This window comes from Aquarana catesbeiana, linkage group LG03 (genome assembly GCF_042186555.1).
Source record: "Aquarana catesbeiana isolate 2022-GZ linkage group LG03, ASM4218655v1, whole genome shotgun sequence".
NCBI lineage: Eukaryota > Metazoa > Chordata > Amphibia > Anura > Ranidae > Aquarana > Aquarana catesbeiana.
This window is the reverse complement of record NC_133326.1, coordinates 718,364,077-718,379,155: the sequence shown is the minus strand read 5'-3', so window position 1 is coordinate 718,379,155 and position 15,079 is coordinate 718,364,077. Positions and strand designations below refer to the sequence as shown.

The window sequence follows — 15,079 nt, the reverse complement described above, 5'->3', positions numbered from 1 at the left end:
CCCTTAGTCTGCCTGTAAAGTGACACATCTGTACTGTGTATAGAAGCTTCTGCAGCAATAATTGCATTTATAAAGCCAAAAAATTACATTTTCCCTGCAAGCTTTCTTTATTTTGTAAACAACGGCTTGGGGAACCAGTCTGTATGATAAGGCCACAATGTAGTGCACTCGGAACAAGATTAGAATTTTTTTTGATAAATTCTGATGTCTCTTTGGCAGACTTTGGATAGAAGTAACAGGTGCGGAAAAATTGGTCTTTGGGTGTTGGTGGTGCTCTAACACTGTAACCCTATAGTGGTAATCTTGATGAAAGCAAGAATTTGCCTTGCTGTCAAAATTGAAATAATATGCGCCTGTCAATTAGGTGCGGAAAAATTGGTCCTTGGGCATTAAATGTGTCCATAAAACCTACACCAAAAAATTTCTTCCAGATGAAATAAATACCCACAAAGCTAGGCAGTCTAGGCAGTCTTTCAAAGATTCCATGTCCAGAAAGCACTTAATCAGCAACATCGGCATCAGGGGTTTGATATCTGCTGCTAATCTAGGACTGATTAATTTTGATAATTGTCAGCCAGTTCACGGAGTCTGTGGACACGTGTTGTCACGTACCTGATAGAGATCAAGCTGTAGAGGGGGGCTTCTCTTGCACCTCCTGTCCAACACCCGATAGAAATTACAGGGAATGTAGGACACAGGGTGGCACGAGGGCCGGTATAGCAGGTGACACCAGCTGGGGCTTGACAGGAATCTGATGGCCGTAGATCACCAGTAGGGATGAGCCGAACACCCACCGGTTCGGTTCGCACCAGAACCTGCGAACGGACCGAAAATTCGCACGAACGTTAGAACCCCATTGACGTCTATGGGACTTGAACGTTCAAAATCAAAAGTGCTCATTTTAAAGGCTAATTTGCATGGTATTGTCCTAAAAAGGATTTGGGGACCCGGGTCCTACCCCAGGGGACATGTATCAATGCAAAAAAAACTTTTAAAAACGGCCGTTTTTTCTGGAGCAGTGATTTTAATGATGGTTAAAGTAAAAAAAAAAAAAGTGAAATATTCCTTTAAATATCGTACCTGGGGGGTGTCTATAGTATGCCTGTAAAGTGGCGCGTGTTTCCCGTGTTTAGAACAGTCCCTGCACAAAATGTCATTTTTAAAGGAAAAAAATCTCATTTAAAACTGCTTGTGGGTTTAATGTAATGTCGGGTCCTGGCAATATGGATGAAAATCAGTGAGACAAACGGCATGGGTACCCCCCAGTCCATTACCAGGCCCTTTGGGTCTTGTATGGATATTAAGGGGAACCCCGCACCCAAATTAAAATAAGGAAAGGTGTGGGGCCACAAGGCTCTATATATACTCTGAACAGCAGTATACAGGTGGTGCAAACAAGACAGGGACTGTAGGTTTGTTGTTAAGTAGAATCTGTTTGTCATTTTGAATGGGTACATTTTTAACGTGTTTAGCTCCAGCCAAAAAATCTTTTTTAAGCTTTTTGGAAAACATAGGGAAGGGTTATCACCCCTGTGACATTTGTTTTGCTGTCTTTCCTCCTCTTTAGAAGATTTCACCTCACTTTTTGTCCCAATGACAAATGTTTTTTGAAAATTTGGGTTTTTTTGTGGAACAAGGATTGGAAAGCATCAGTGGAAAGGAGAAATGTTTTTCCCATATTAACTCTTACAGGAGAGAATTTCCCTTCTTAGGGGTAGATTTCATCTCACTTCCTGTTGTCTCCTTCCGTTTGCAAGTAGGAGTCGTTTGTAAGTTAGATGTTTGAAAGTAGGGTCCTGCCCTATATACTCAGCATAAATTTGGCCCTTAGGTGTTGTTGTGGCCACAACAACGTAAGCCCCCACAGGGCCCTGCTGTGAAATATTAGATCAAGAATTGTAATTACATGCCCCTGTTGAACAGTGGCAGAAAAACTGGGCCTTTGGTGGTGGTGGTGGTGGTGCTGGTGCCACAACACTGTAAGTCCTCACTCGCTCTTGGTGGGTGCAGAAATGGGCCCTGCTGTAAAATATTAGATCAAGAATTGTAATTACATGCCCCTGTTGAACAGGGGCAGAAAAATTGGGCCTTTGGTGGTGGTGGTGGTGGTGGTGGTGCTGGTGCCACAACACTGCAACCCCTCACAGACACTCTAGTTGGAACGCAGGAACGAGCCCTGCTGCAAAGTATTGCATCAAAAATTGTAATTACACACCCCTGTTAAACAGGGGCAGAAAAATTGGGCCTTAGACACTGGTGCTGGTGCTACAACACTGCAACCCCTCACAGACACTCTAGTTGGAACGCAGGAACGAGCCCTGCTGCAAAGTATTGCATCAAAAATTGTAATTACACGCCCCTGTTAAACAGGGGCTGAAAAATTGGGCCTTAGGCACTGGTGCTGGTGCTACAACACTGCAACCCCTCACAGACACTCTAGTTGGAACACAGGAACGAGCCCTGCTGCAAAGTATTGCATCAAAAATTGTAATTACACGCCCCTGTTAAACAGGGGCTGAAAAATTGGGCCTTAGGCACTGGTGCTGGTGCTACAACACTGCAACCCCTCACAGACACTCTAGTTGGAACGCAGGAATGAGCCCTGCTGCAAAGTATTGCATCAAAAATTGTAATTACACGCCCCTGTTAAACAGGGGCTGAGAAATTGGGCCTTAGGCACTGGTGCTGGTGCTACAACACTGCAACCCCTCACAGACACTCTAGTTGGAACGCAGGAACAAGCCCTGCTGCAAAGTATTGCATCAAAAATTGTAATTACACGCCCCTGTTAAACAGGGGCAGAAAAATTGGGCCTTAGGCACTGGTGCTGGTGCTACAACACTGCAACCCCTCACAGACACTCTAGTTGGAACGCAGGAACAAGCCCTGCTGCAAAGTATTGCATCAAAAATTGTAATCACACGCCCCTGTTAAACAGGGGCTGAAAAATTGTGCCTTAGGCATTGGTGGTGGCGCCCAGAACCAAAAATGTTCTTTCAAGCTATCAGCGTGATGATTGAGGAGGAAGAGGATAATTACTCAGGGATAGTCACTCAGCATCAGCATAGGCAGTCTTTGAAGGGATCTGAGATTTAAAAAAAAATTATTCGGTTACATCAGCATCAGGTGCTTGGTAGCTGGTGGTGATCCAAGACTGATTCATTTTTATGAAGGTCAGTCGATCGACCGAGTCGGTGGACAGACGCACCCTGTGATCAGTTACAAAGCCTCCAGCAGCACTGAATGTGCGTTCCGAAAGAACGCTGGATGCAGGACAGGCCAATAGCTCAATTGCATACTATGCAAGCTCTGGCCAGTGATCCATCCTCAAGACCCAGTAAACCAGAGGATTTTCGGTGGGAAAGGTGTCCAAGTCTGATCTTGCCCCTAGGTATTCCTGCACCATGTAAAACAGACGCTGGCGATGGTTGCTGGAACCGATCATACCTTGGGGCTGCGGACCAAAAAATTGTCTGAACGCATCGGTCAGACGGCCACCTTCTCCACTGCTCCTTCTTTGACTGACCGAAGCCTCAGCAACACATTGTCCAGAAACAGGAGTTTGTAACCTCCCAGTCTCTGGGAACGCGTTGCACAGACCTTTCTGCAAGGCCTCCCGAAGATGTTTCATCCTCTGCTCCCTCTGCGATGGCAAGATAAGGTCCGCAACCTTACCCTTGTAACGTGGATCAAGGAGGGTTGCCAGCCAGTATTGGTCCTTCTCCTTGATACCACGAATACGAGGATCCTTACGCAGGCTTTGCAGGATCAGGGAGGCCATGCAGCGTAGGTTTGCTGAGGCATTCGGTCTGGAGTCCCCTGGGTCACTAAGTACGACATGGTCCGCAGCCACCTCCTCCCAGCCACGTACAAGTCCATGTGTTTCTTGGGACTGATCCCTTAAAGACTGCTGCTGATGCTGAGTGCCAGGCTCCACCTCCATACTGACACAATCTTCCTCCTCCTCCTCCTCTTTCTGTGTGATCGGCGGGCATGCAGAAACACTGTCTGGATAAAGGGGGCCTTGAGAGCTAAGGAAGTCCTCCTCTTCCTGCCTCTGTTCTGCCTCAAGTGCCCTGTCCATTATTCCACGCAGTGTGTGCTCCAACAGGTGGACAAGGGGGACAGTGTCACTGATGCATGCACTGTCACTGCTCACCATCCTCGTGGCCTCCTCAAATGGTGACAGGACAGTGCATGCATCCCTGATCATGGCCCACTGGCGTGGGGAAAAAAAACAAGCTCCCCTGACCCTGTCCTGGTGCCATAGTCGCACAGGTACTCATTGATGGCCCTCTGCTGCGTGTGCAGCCGCTGCAGCATGGCCAACGTTGAGTTCCACCTGGTGGGCATGTCACAGATTAGGCGGTTCTTGGGCAGGTTAAACTCCTTTTGGAGGTCCGTCAGCCGAGCACTGGCATTATATGACCGGCGGAAATGCACACAGACTTTCCTGGCCTGCCTCAGGACATCCTGTAAGCCCGGGTACCTGCCCAAGAATCGCTGCACCACCAAGTTAAGGACATGAGCCAAACAGGGCACATGGGTCATTTGTCCCTGTCGGAGGGCAGAGAGGAGGTTGGTGCCATTGTCGCAAACCACCATTCCTGCCTTAAGTTGGCGTGGCATCAACCACCTCTGAACCTGCCCCTGCAGAGCTGACAGAACCTCTGCCCCAGTGTGGCTCCTTTCCCCCAAGCACACCAGCTCAAGCACCGCATGGCATCTTTTGGCCTGCGTACTTGCGTAGCCCATTGAATGGCTACGGAGCACCGCTGGTTCCGAGGACAAAGCACAGGAAGAGGCCATGGAGGAAGAAGAAGAGGAGGGGGTGGAGGAGAGAGGTGTGTCACAATCATTAGCATTTTGGAGGCGTGGTGGCGGAACAACCTCCAACACTACTGCACCTTGTCCTGCATCCTTCCCAGCTGCCAGCAGAGTCACCCAATGCACCGTGAAACTTAAGTAACGTCCCTGTCCATGCCTGCTGGACCATGAGTCAGCGGTAATATGCACCTTACCGCTGACCGCCCTGTCCAGTGAGGCATGGACATTGCCTTCCACATGCCGGTAGAGAGCCGAAATCGCCTTCCGTGAGAAAAAGTGGCGTTTAGGTACCTGCCACTGAGGAACCGCACATTCCACAAACTCACGGAAGGGGGCAGATTCTACCAACTGAAAAGGCAGCAGTTGAAGTGCTAGCAATTTTGCCAAGCTAGCATTCAACCGCTGTGCATGTGGATGGCTGGGAGCAAACTTCTTTCGGTGGTGCAGCAGCTGGGGCAGGGAAATTTGCCTGGTACAATCTGACATCGGTGTACCAAAAGCAGATTGCCCAAAAGTACTTGGCTGTGACACACCTAATTCTACACCTTCATTCCTCTCAGTGCAGGTCTCAGAGAGGACTGAAGGTATAGTGGGGTTGGAGATCTCAGCTGATGAAGAGCAAGGAGAGGTCCTCTTTGTTCTTTGGTGTGGGTCTTTTAGATACGCTTGCCAATGAACTGCATGGCAGGTCAACATATGTCTGGTCAAGCATGTGGTACCCAAGCGGGAGATGTTTTGGCCACGCGAGATACGCTTGAGACATATGTTGCAAATAGCAGCGGTGCGATCTGATGCACTCGTCTCACAAAAGGCCCACACCAAAGAACTTTTTGAATAACACGCAGAGACTGCAGCGCCCTGCACATGTGGAGCTTTGGGGTGTGATGCAGTCAATGTGCTGCCCTTAGGCTGGCCCCTGTAGGGCATCCTGCCTCGTTGGTGATGTGCCGCCTCCTCCTCTCTCCTATCAGGCACCCACGTTGAGTCAGTGACCTCATTATCCCCTCCCTCCTCATCACTGGAGCAAACCTGGCAGTATGCTGCAGCAGGGGGAGCATGACTGCCAGATTGCTGTCCTTCTTGGGCACCCCCTCTGTCTGCGCTCATGTTACTGCCTTCATCAAGCTCAGTATCATCATCAGAGCCTTCCAAACGCTGGGCATCCTCCTGGAGCATGTGCCCAACACTGTGGTCAAACAGTTCGAGGGACTCCTCAGGAGGACATGGTGGGGCTAGGGAAGGAGTCACTGATGACATTGAGCCGAGGGAAGAGGCCGCTGCTTTGCCAGACAAAGTACCCTGGGCATGGGTGAGAGAGGATGAGGAGGATGAGGACGGCTTGGTCATCCACTCGACCAAGTCTTCCGCATGTTGTGGCTCAACATGGCCAGCTGCCGAAAAAAAGCCCAAGCGTGTCCCACGGCCACATGCTGATGAGGATGCACCGTCTCCATGACCAGCACTAGACACAGAGCCTGCTTGCCCTCTCTTATTGGCTTGTGACTGTCTGCCTCTCCTTCTTGGCCTTCCAGACATACTAATGGCCTGTAGCTGCACTAAGCTGGGATATGTATATATATATATATATATATATATATATATATATATATATGTACTGACACTGCAGCTAGCAAAATCAACTGCCTGCCTGTAGTATGAGAACACCACCAACCTTCTACAGGTAGCTTTAGCTGAACACTGTGAGGTGGACGCACCCCACTAACTTGTAGGTTTAGCTGAACACTGTGAGCAGGACGCACCCCACTAACTTGTAGGTTTAGCTGAACACTGTGAGGTGGACGCACCACACTAACTTGTAGGTTTAGCTGAACACTGTGAGGTGGACGCACCACACTAACTTGTAGGTTTAGCTGAACACTGTGAGCAGGATGCACCCCACTAACTTGTAGGTTTAGCTGAACACTGTGAGCAGGACGCACCCCACTAACTTGTAGGTTTAGCTGAACACTGTGAGCAGGACGCACTACACTAACTGTAAATAGTCTAGCTGCCTGACTGTGGTACTAATAGGATCAAAAGAACACCAGTAATTTTCTTCAGGTAGCTGTATATACTGTAACAAGACAAGCCTGCCTGTCAGTAAGAAGATAACAGCAACGGATCTAGCTGAACACTGTGAGGTGGACGCACCACACTAACTTGTAGGTTTAGCTGAACACTGTGAGCAGGACGCACTGCACTAACTGTAAATAGTCTAGCTGCCTGACTGTGGTACTAATAGGATCAAAAGAACACCAGTAATTTTCTTCAGGTAGCTGTATATACTGTAACAAGACAAGCCTGCCTGTCAGTAAGAAGATAACAGGAACGGATCTAGCTGAACACTGTGAGGTGGATCCACCACACTAACTTGTAGGTTTAGCTGAACACTGTGAGCAGGACGCACCCCACTAACTAGTAGGTTTAGCTGAACACTGTGAGCAGGATGCACTGCACTAACTGTAAATAGTCTAGCTGCCTGACTGTGGTACTAATAGGATCAAAAGAACACCAGTAATTTTCTTCAGGTAATTGTATATACTGTAACAAGACAAGCCTGCCTGTCAGTAAGAAGATAACAGGAACGGATCTAGCTGAACACTGTGAGCAGGACGCACTGCACTAACTTGTAGGTTTAGCTGAATACTGTGAGGTGGACGCACCACACGAACTTGTAGGTTTAGCTGAACACTGTGAGCAGGACGCACTGCACTAACTGTAAATAGTCTAGCTGCCTGACTGTGGTACTAATAGGATCAAAAGAACACCAGTAATTTTATTCAGGTAGCTGTATATACTGTAACAAGACAAGCCTGCCTGTCAGTATGAAGATAACAGGAATGGATCTAGCTGAACACTGTGAGCAGGACGCACCGCACTAACTTGAAGGTTTAGCTGAACACTGTGAGCAGGACGCACTGTACTAACTGTAAATAGTCTAGCTGCCTGACTGTGGTACTAATAGGATCAAAAGAACACCAGTAATTTTCTTCAGGTAGCTGTAAATACTGTAACAAGACAAGCCTGCCTGTCAGTAGGAAGATAACAAGAACGGATCTAGCTAAACTGAATACAGTGTATATATATATATGCAACACCTGGGATGCATATATATACACAATACACTGTAAGTGCAGCTAACTGACTGACTGTTCTGCCTAATCTATCTAACTCAAATCAAATGTCACTGTCTGTCTCTCTCTCTCTCTCAATGAACGCCGGAACACACACTACACAGGGCCGCCGTGCAGGCGGCCTTATATAGTGTGGGGCATGTACTAAATCCCCTGAGCCATAATTGGCCAAAGCCTCCTTGGCTTTGGCCAATTACGGCTCTCTGTTCAGGCGGCGCGGTGATTGGCCAAGCATGCGGGTCATAATGCATGCTTGGCCAATCATCAGCCAGCAATGCACTGCGATGCCGCAGTGAATTATGGGCCGTGACGCGCCACACGAATTTGGCGCGAACGGCCCATATCGTTCTCAATTCGACGAACGATCGAACAGCCGATGTTCGAGTCGAACATGGGTTCGACTCAAACACGAAGCTCATCCCTAATCACCAGACAGGCATACCTCCCAACTTTTTGAGATGGGAATGAGGGACACCTATCAGCAAAAGTATGTAGGCATAGGACACACCCCCTGCCATGCCCCCTTAAAGGAGAATTGTACAAAAAAACAAGATTGGCTAAACCCACAAGTGCTTTTTTTTACCACTACTATTTCTTTATATTGGCTTTTGGAATTTACAAATGCAGCAAGTTAGAAATCAGATGAAAGGTTTAGCACTGGAAAACACTTTTTGATAGATAAAAAGGTGCATTTTATATACATCTATATAGATCAGACCAAAATGAGGGACACATGAGGAGAAATGAGGGACAGAGGGACATTTCTCCAAATCAGGGACAGTTGGGAGCTATGAACAGGAACTGGAAACTTGAACTCTGTGATGCCGATCAATAGGCAGGAGCGTAGCCGGAACATAAGCCAGGGGGTCATCAACAGCTGAGCAGTGCAGGTACAGAAACGCAAGACTGAAGCAGGAACAGGATAAAAGCCAGAATTTGTACACAATTGGGCAGCAAGGTACAAGAGCACAAAACAGGAGCACAGTCAAGCACAAGCCGAGGTTACAGATAGGCAGACGGAAATCCAGAGGCGAGTACAGGTAAAACTGGGTCAAACACAGGTAGGCAGGAAACGCATCAGGGCACAGGTAAACAGGAACAACCTGAAAGACCACTCAGCAATGTGTTCATGTCATTACTTTTTTTAAATAGGCCATCTGGCACCAGTACGTGCACATGTGTGCGTGCACGCCTGCTCGTGCTCGCGCATGTGCCAATACATGTTTCCTCTTGTGCACATGCTAGTGTGCCCATGCCTGCATGCCGATGCGTGTTTGTTTACAGGACTTCTCTTACAGGTGCGCTCTCTTATCTGTCACAAAACCTCCGGCAGCACCGAATGCCTCTTTGGAAAGCACATTGGATGCAGGGCAGCCCAGCAGCTCAATTGTGCAAGTTCTGGCCAGTGGTCTATTCTCATGACCCAGTAACCCAGTGAATCATCAACTGGAAAGCTTTCCATGTCTGTTTTTGCCCCTAGATAATATCCTACCATATGATGCAGATGCTGCTGATGGGATGTGGAAGCTGACAGCCCTGGGTGTTGAGGACTAAATTTTTTTTTTAAATGCATCACTGAGGCGGCCCCCTTCTCCACCAATCCTCTCTTGACCAACAGAAGCCTTAAAACTACATTTTCCACAAGACTGTAACCTACCAGAGTCTGGAAAGGCGTTACATAAACTCCTCTTTAAATCTGGTGCAGCTGTGCATGGTAGCCAATCATCTTCTAACTTCAGCTTGTTCAATGAAGCTTTGACAATAAAACCTGGAAGCGGATTGGTTTCTATGCAGAGCTGCACCAGATTTTGTACACCAGTTTTAGTAAATCAACCCCAGTGTGTCTCATACTAGGTTGAGCACAAACCTAGCTTGATCATAGTGCCATGCTGCAAAGACAGGGGGACTCCATGGTGAAAAACCATCTATAACTAAGTATTCTTGTTACACTTTCCAATATTACTACATGTGTTATCTTTATCTGTATGTAGATGGGGTGCAGTGTGGTGCCTCAGTATTAACACACACAGTCTTAAAAGAACTTGTATTGAGACAATGCAGAGACAGCTCACAATAAACCCACTGGGAAGACAGCCAAACCAGAAACAGTCACGGGTCCCAACAGCATGTAGAGAGTAGGTTTCAGCTGAACTAACAAAACCTGTTAGGAGGGGCAGAGTCTTGTGCCCAAGTGGGAAGATGTCCAGAGAAGTTGCGAGCTCTACACTTTCCCTCCTCACCTGGAACGTTTCCCTGCCGCTAGTTCTGTCCCTAGCCTGTCCCAATACTATCCACTCTCAAATATGCACCAAACCTGGGAGCCAGGGCCTAAAATAGGCTCTGCGAGACCCATTATGGCTGTTGGAGTAAGATGGGGCAGCAGCATCCAATCCACTTCCCCAGTGACTCAGGAAACCATAGAGGAACCATGTTCCTCTTGACTTCCTCTCTAGTTGCCACTGCAGATGAGTGCCACTCTCAGAGCTGTCCAAAATTGTTTCCTGTCATTTTTACTTTTTTGACACTTTTTGATGAATGGGTAGGGGTACAATGTACCTCTACCCATTCACATAGGGGGCGGGATCTGGAGACCCCCTTTTTAAAGGGGGCTTCCAGATTCCGATTAGCCCCCCGCACGCAGATGCCCACAACGGGTAAGGGTTGTGAGGATGAGGCCCTTGTCCCATCAACATGGGGACAAGGTTCTTTGGGGGACCCCAAAGCACCCTCCCCATGTTGAGGACATGTGGCCTGTTATAGTTCAGGAGGGGGGCGCTTTCTCGTCCCCCCATTTTCCTGCGGCCTGCCAGGTTGCGTGATCGGATAAGGATCTGGTATGGATTTTGGTTGGACCCTCATGCCATTTTTTTCATTTTGGTGTGGAGTTCCCCTTAAAATCAATACCAGACCTGAAGGGCCTGGTAATGGACTGGGGGGGGACTCACTTTTTTTTCAATAATTTTTATATATATTGCTGGGATCCGACAATACATTACAGCCGCAAGCAATTTTGAATTACATTTTTTCCTTTAGAAATGTAATTTTGATGCTCTCATTCATTACACTATGTACGATCGCTATGTAAGCAGCCTTACATAGTGTGGGGCATGGACTTAGCCCCCTGAGCCATGATTGGCCAAAGGCACCCTGCCTTTGGCCAATCATGGCTCTCACAGCAGAACGCGCTGTGATTGGCCAAAGCGTGCAGGTCAAGTTCATGCTTTGGCCAATCATAAGCCGTCAATGCACTGCAATCTTGCAGTGCATTATGGGGCGTTCCGTGGGCGCTCGAATTTCCCGCGAATGCCCCATATTGGTCAGAATTCAGCAAATGGGAGAAAACTCGATGTTCAAGTCGAACTGTGGGCTCATCCCTACTAAATACCTTGCACTGTCTACTTTCCAAAAAGGGAATACATTTTAGCTTAAATTTATGACGAATGATTCGCAAAGTTTTACAGCAACAAATAAAAATGCTCTATTTCTGTAAAAAAAATTATAAAAATTGTCATATATGTACAGCATTGCATGACCGCACAATTGTCATTCAAAGTGTGAGAGCACTGAAAGCTGAAAAATGATCTGGGCAGGAAGGGGGTGAAAGTGTCCGGTATTGAAGTGTTTAAAGGCTTGGTCCCCCTCTGGCAAGGTAACCCCCCCCATGTTGTGGAATGGTACATATCAAGAAAGAGGGGGACACACTCATTTGCATGCAGATCACCCTAGAATACACCCACATATGATGCCGAGCCTCCATGTTTGAAAGAACTGAAATTCAATGAGTGATTTGTGGTGGGTCAGGGACAGTCAGGCTGGGGAGGAGAGACCTAGGTGACACTGGACCTCCTCCAGCCAAGAAATGAGATGGGGCTCTATCTGACTCTTTGTAGCTTCTAATGCACATTGTGAAGCTCAGAGTGTGTGGTGAAATACAGGACCCTATACATCTGTGCAAGACTAAAGACAAGGCTGGAGTTCAACTTGCAGATCGGACGCTCTGAGATCCTCCTAGTCTAGAAGAAGAACAAGTCCTAGCACATCCTGCAGCATTATTTTATACAGTAATAGATTCTATATGGTCATAGTATGATGAAGAAAAAGGTAGATAGAAATATCAGGTGTCCTCTGATGTCTTTCAAGAAGAACTGCAGTCTGCTCACATAATTTGTAATACAAACATCTTTGCCAAGCTTCCCTCCAACCACTCTGCATATAGTTTTATATATACTGTGATTCTGTACTTGCCAAATATGCTGCAAAATTCTACCTCCACTGAGTCTGGCTGCTTCCATTTTAACTGTGGGCAGCTGAAGTTTCTGCCTGTTCACTTCCTGGATTTACACAGACACACAGAGGCAAGCCTCCAGCTCTGCAGCTCTCATTGGTCCTCTTATGACTTGTCCCCCCTCCCTTCCTGGCAAGCTCTCACTAGAGTGAGAGAGAGAGAGCTGTGGATGATGTCATAAGCCTAGGCTAATGACCAGACAAGAAACAGGAAGTGGGCTGTATAAGGTATTTACTGGCAGAAAAAAAAATGTTTTACTATCCAAAGTTAAAACAACAACAAGGGCAGAAGATTTAATCGATGGAAAGTTGAAAAAGAGACTGAAGGTCCATATCAGAAGATAATCTTCTCACAGATGTACTTTTCATGCACTTTTTCAGAACAGGGCGCATCATTCCAGTCATTTCCATACTTTAACGCAGCACAGTCTTCCCCTCCTCCGAGACCATGACCCGTCCAATCATCAGGCTGATTCTGCTCCCAGAACCTGAAGGACAGAAGAGACAATAGTGATTAGACCAGAAATTGAGCAGAACTGGGACCTCAGAAACGCTATAGTGTTAGATTTTCAAGGTGTGAGCCCAACTACTGTGATGAATTGCAAGAGAGCTGACCACATGCTACAACGTGATTACACATTCTACTGAGGTTAGATCAGTGATGGCCAACCCCATATATACACAGCCCCTAGCTACTGTATGTGATGAGTTCTCCCCCCTCCTCTTTCCCTGACTGAATATGTAAAGAGTTCTCTCCTCCAGGTCCTTCCCCATGGGAGAAGTTCTTCCCCTTTACTCCTTTATCTATTGGCTTATGTGAGGAGTTATTTCCCTCATCTCTTTCCCCAATTGGTTATGTGAGGAGTAGGGATTAGCCAATGTTTTGGCTTATACCTAGGCTGTTAGGAAGAATGCCCAAACTTTGGCAGGTTTGGCCCCCTGTTAGATGGGAGCTGAGCATCATCTATAGAAGTGATATTTCCACCTCTTTTATTTATAGTTACATGGTTTGTCAGGTTGAAAAAAAAAGATGCAAGTCCACCTAGTTCAACCAATAAAAAAAATAAATAAATAATTCATACAATCCCATATACACAATCCTATACCCACAGATGATCCAGAGGAAGGTGAAAAACCCCCAGCAAAGCATGATCCAATTTGTTTACAGCAGGGGAAAAAAATTCCTTCCTGATCCCCCCCAAGAGGCAATCGGATTTTCCCTGGATCAACTTTACCTATAAATGTCAGTACCCAGTTATATTCTGTACATTTAGGAAAGAATCCAGGCCTTTTTAAAGCAATCTACTGAGCTGGGCAGAACCACCTCTGGAGGGAGTCTATTCCACATTTTCACAGCTCTTACTGTGAAGAAACCTTTCCGTATTTGGAGATTAAATCTTTTTTACCTCCAGATGTAAAGAGTGCTTCCTTGTCCTCTGTGATGACCGTAAAGTGAATAACTCAACACCAAGTTCACTATATGGACCAATTATTATCTGAACATGGTGGTCATATCCACCCTTTCAAACGCCAAATGCGTGTAAAAGCGGTAACTTGTTTTTATGCGCATTTGCGTTTAAAAGCATTTTTAACCACTTCAGGCCCGGAAGGATTTACCCTCTTAATGACCAGGCCATTTTTTGCGATACGGTACTGTGTTGCTTTAACTGACAATTGTGCGGTCGTGCGACGTTGTACCCAAATTAAATTGATGTTCTCCTTTCCCCACAAATAGAGCTATCTTTTGGTGGTATTTGGTTTTTATTTTTTGCGCTATAAACAAAAAAAGGCTGACAATTTTGAAAAAAAAATTACTTTCTGCTATAATACATATCCAAATATATATATATATATATAAAACAAACTAAAAGAGAGAGAGAGAGAGAGAGATGTGCTCCCATTTTGGAGACATGTGTGAGCCAGTATCACTGGGCGCATTAAAGAGGAGCCGTGTGCCTTAATGAGGAGCTGTGTGAATTGACGGGCTTGAAGATATGTGCATTGAAGAGACGTTGGTCTGAGGGACACATTACTAAGAGCAGAAGTACTGCTGAAGAAAGAGCCAGGTGGCTTGATTTTTTTTTGCCTGTTTATGCTGTGACTGAAAACCCCTGCTGGGAAAGTTTATGGACTTTACATTAATCTGTTTTCATAAAAGTGGGCTACCAGGTTCTTAAAACTGGCATGGACGTCACTAAAAAAACACATCTACCACTGAGTCTAATCACTCCATGTCACAGTACATTACTGTTTTCTGGGTGACAAAGTATTGTACAGCACTGGGTGGAGTGAATTAAAGTCTTAACAATGTGCTCAAGGATTCATTGGTGTGCCACCTTTTCAGATCATTTTGCCAGATCTTAGAAATATGTGAGAAGGATTCTGATATTTGAGGTTTCAGCGTCTTACTTTGGAGTTATGTCATAAGATGTTCCATCCACCCATCTCCAGGTTCCATCCGCATCTGTTAGACCGATCCAAAAGGTTTGTTTGTTTGCAATCCCACGCAGAAAATTCTTAAGAAAGACAAAATATATAAGTTGATAGAAGATGAATTATTATACACACAATGGCTGATTAGGTCACATGACAGTTGGGCTACCAGTATATTTTAGGGGTTGGATAGGAAACTGGGGAACCAGGAGGAAATCCACCAAAATGGTGAGAACACGTTACACCCCAACACAAATGTAATCTACCCCCGGAGACACAGACATGGTATGCCCCACCTCCAGGCTTGTGACACCACTGAGGTCAGCCTTTAGAAAATGGACAGCAAGGTCAATGTTGAAAAATGGAGAGGAGGGGAAATGTACTCTAGAAAAGCATAGTTT

The 15,079-nt window shown here is 46.4% G+C and overlaps 2 protein-coding genes across 15 annotated transcripts in view; both read right to left on the bottom strand.

Moving 5' to 3' along the window:
* Nucleotides 1–15,079, bottom strand: part of LOC141133709 (uncharacterized) — a 351,664-nt gene that overhangs the window by 188,910 nt on the left and 147,675 nt on the right. The window lies entirely within an intron of this gene.
* The window catches only part of LOC141131166 (asialoglycoprotein receptor 1-like), a 49,203-nt gene continuing 46,591 nt past the window's right edge, over nucleotides 12,468–15,079 (bottom strand). The window contains exons 8-9 of the mRNA XM_073618211.1: nucleotides 14,655–14,761; nucleotides 12,468–12,733 (exon numbers count right to left, since the gene is read on the bottom strand). Of these exons, the coding sequence (XP_073474312.1) occupies nucleotides 12,580–12,733; nucleotides 14,655–14,761 (261 nt within the window). The 3' untranslated portion in view covers nucleotides 12,468–12,579. The remainder of the gene's footprint in view (nucleotides 12,734–14,654; nucleotides 14,762–15,079) is intronic.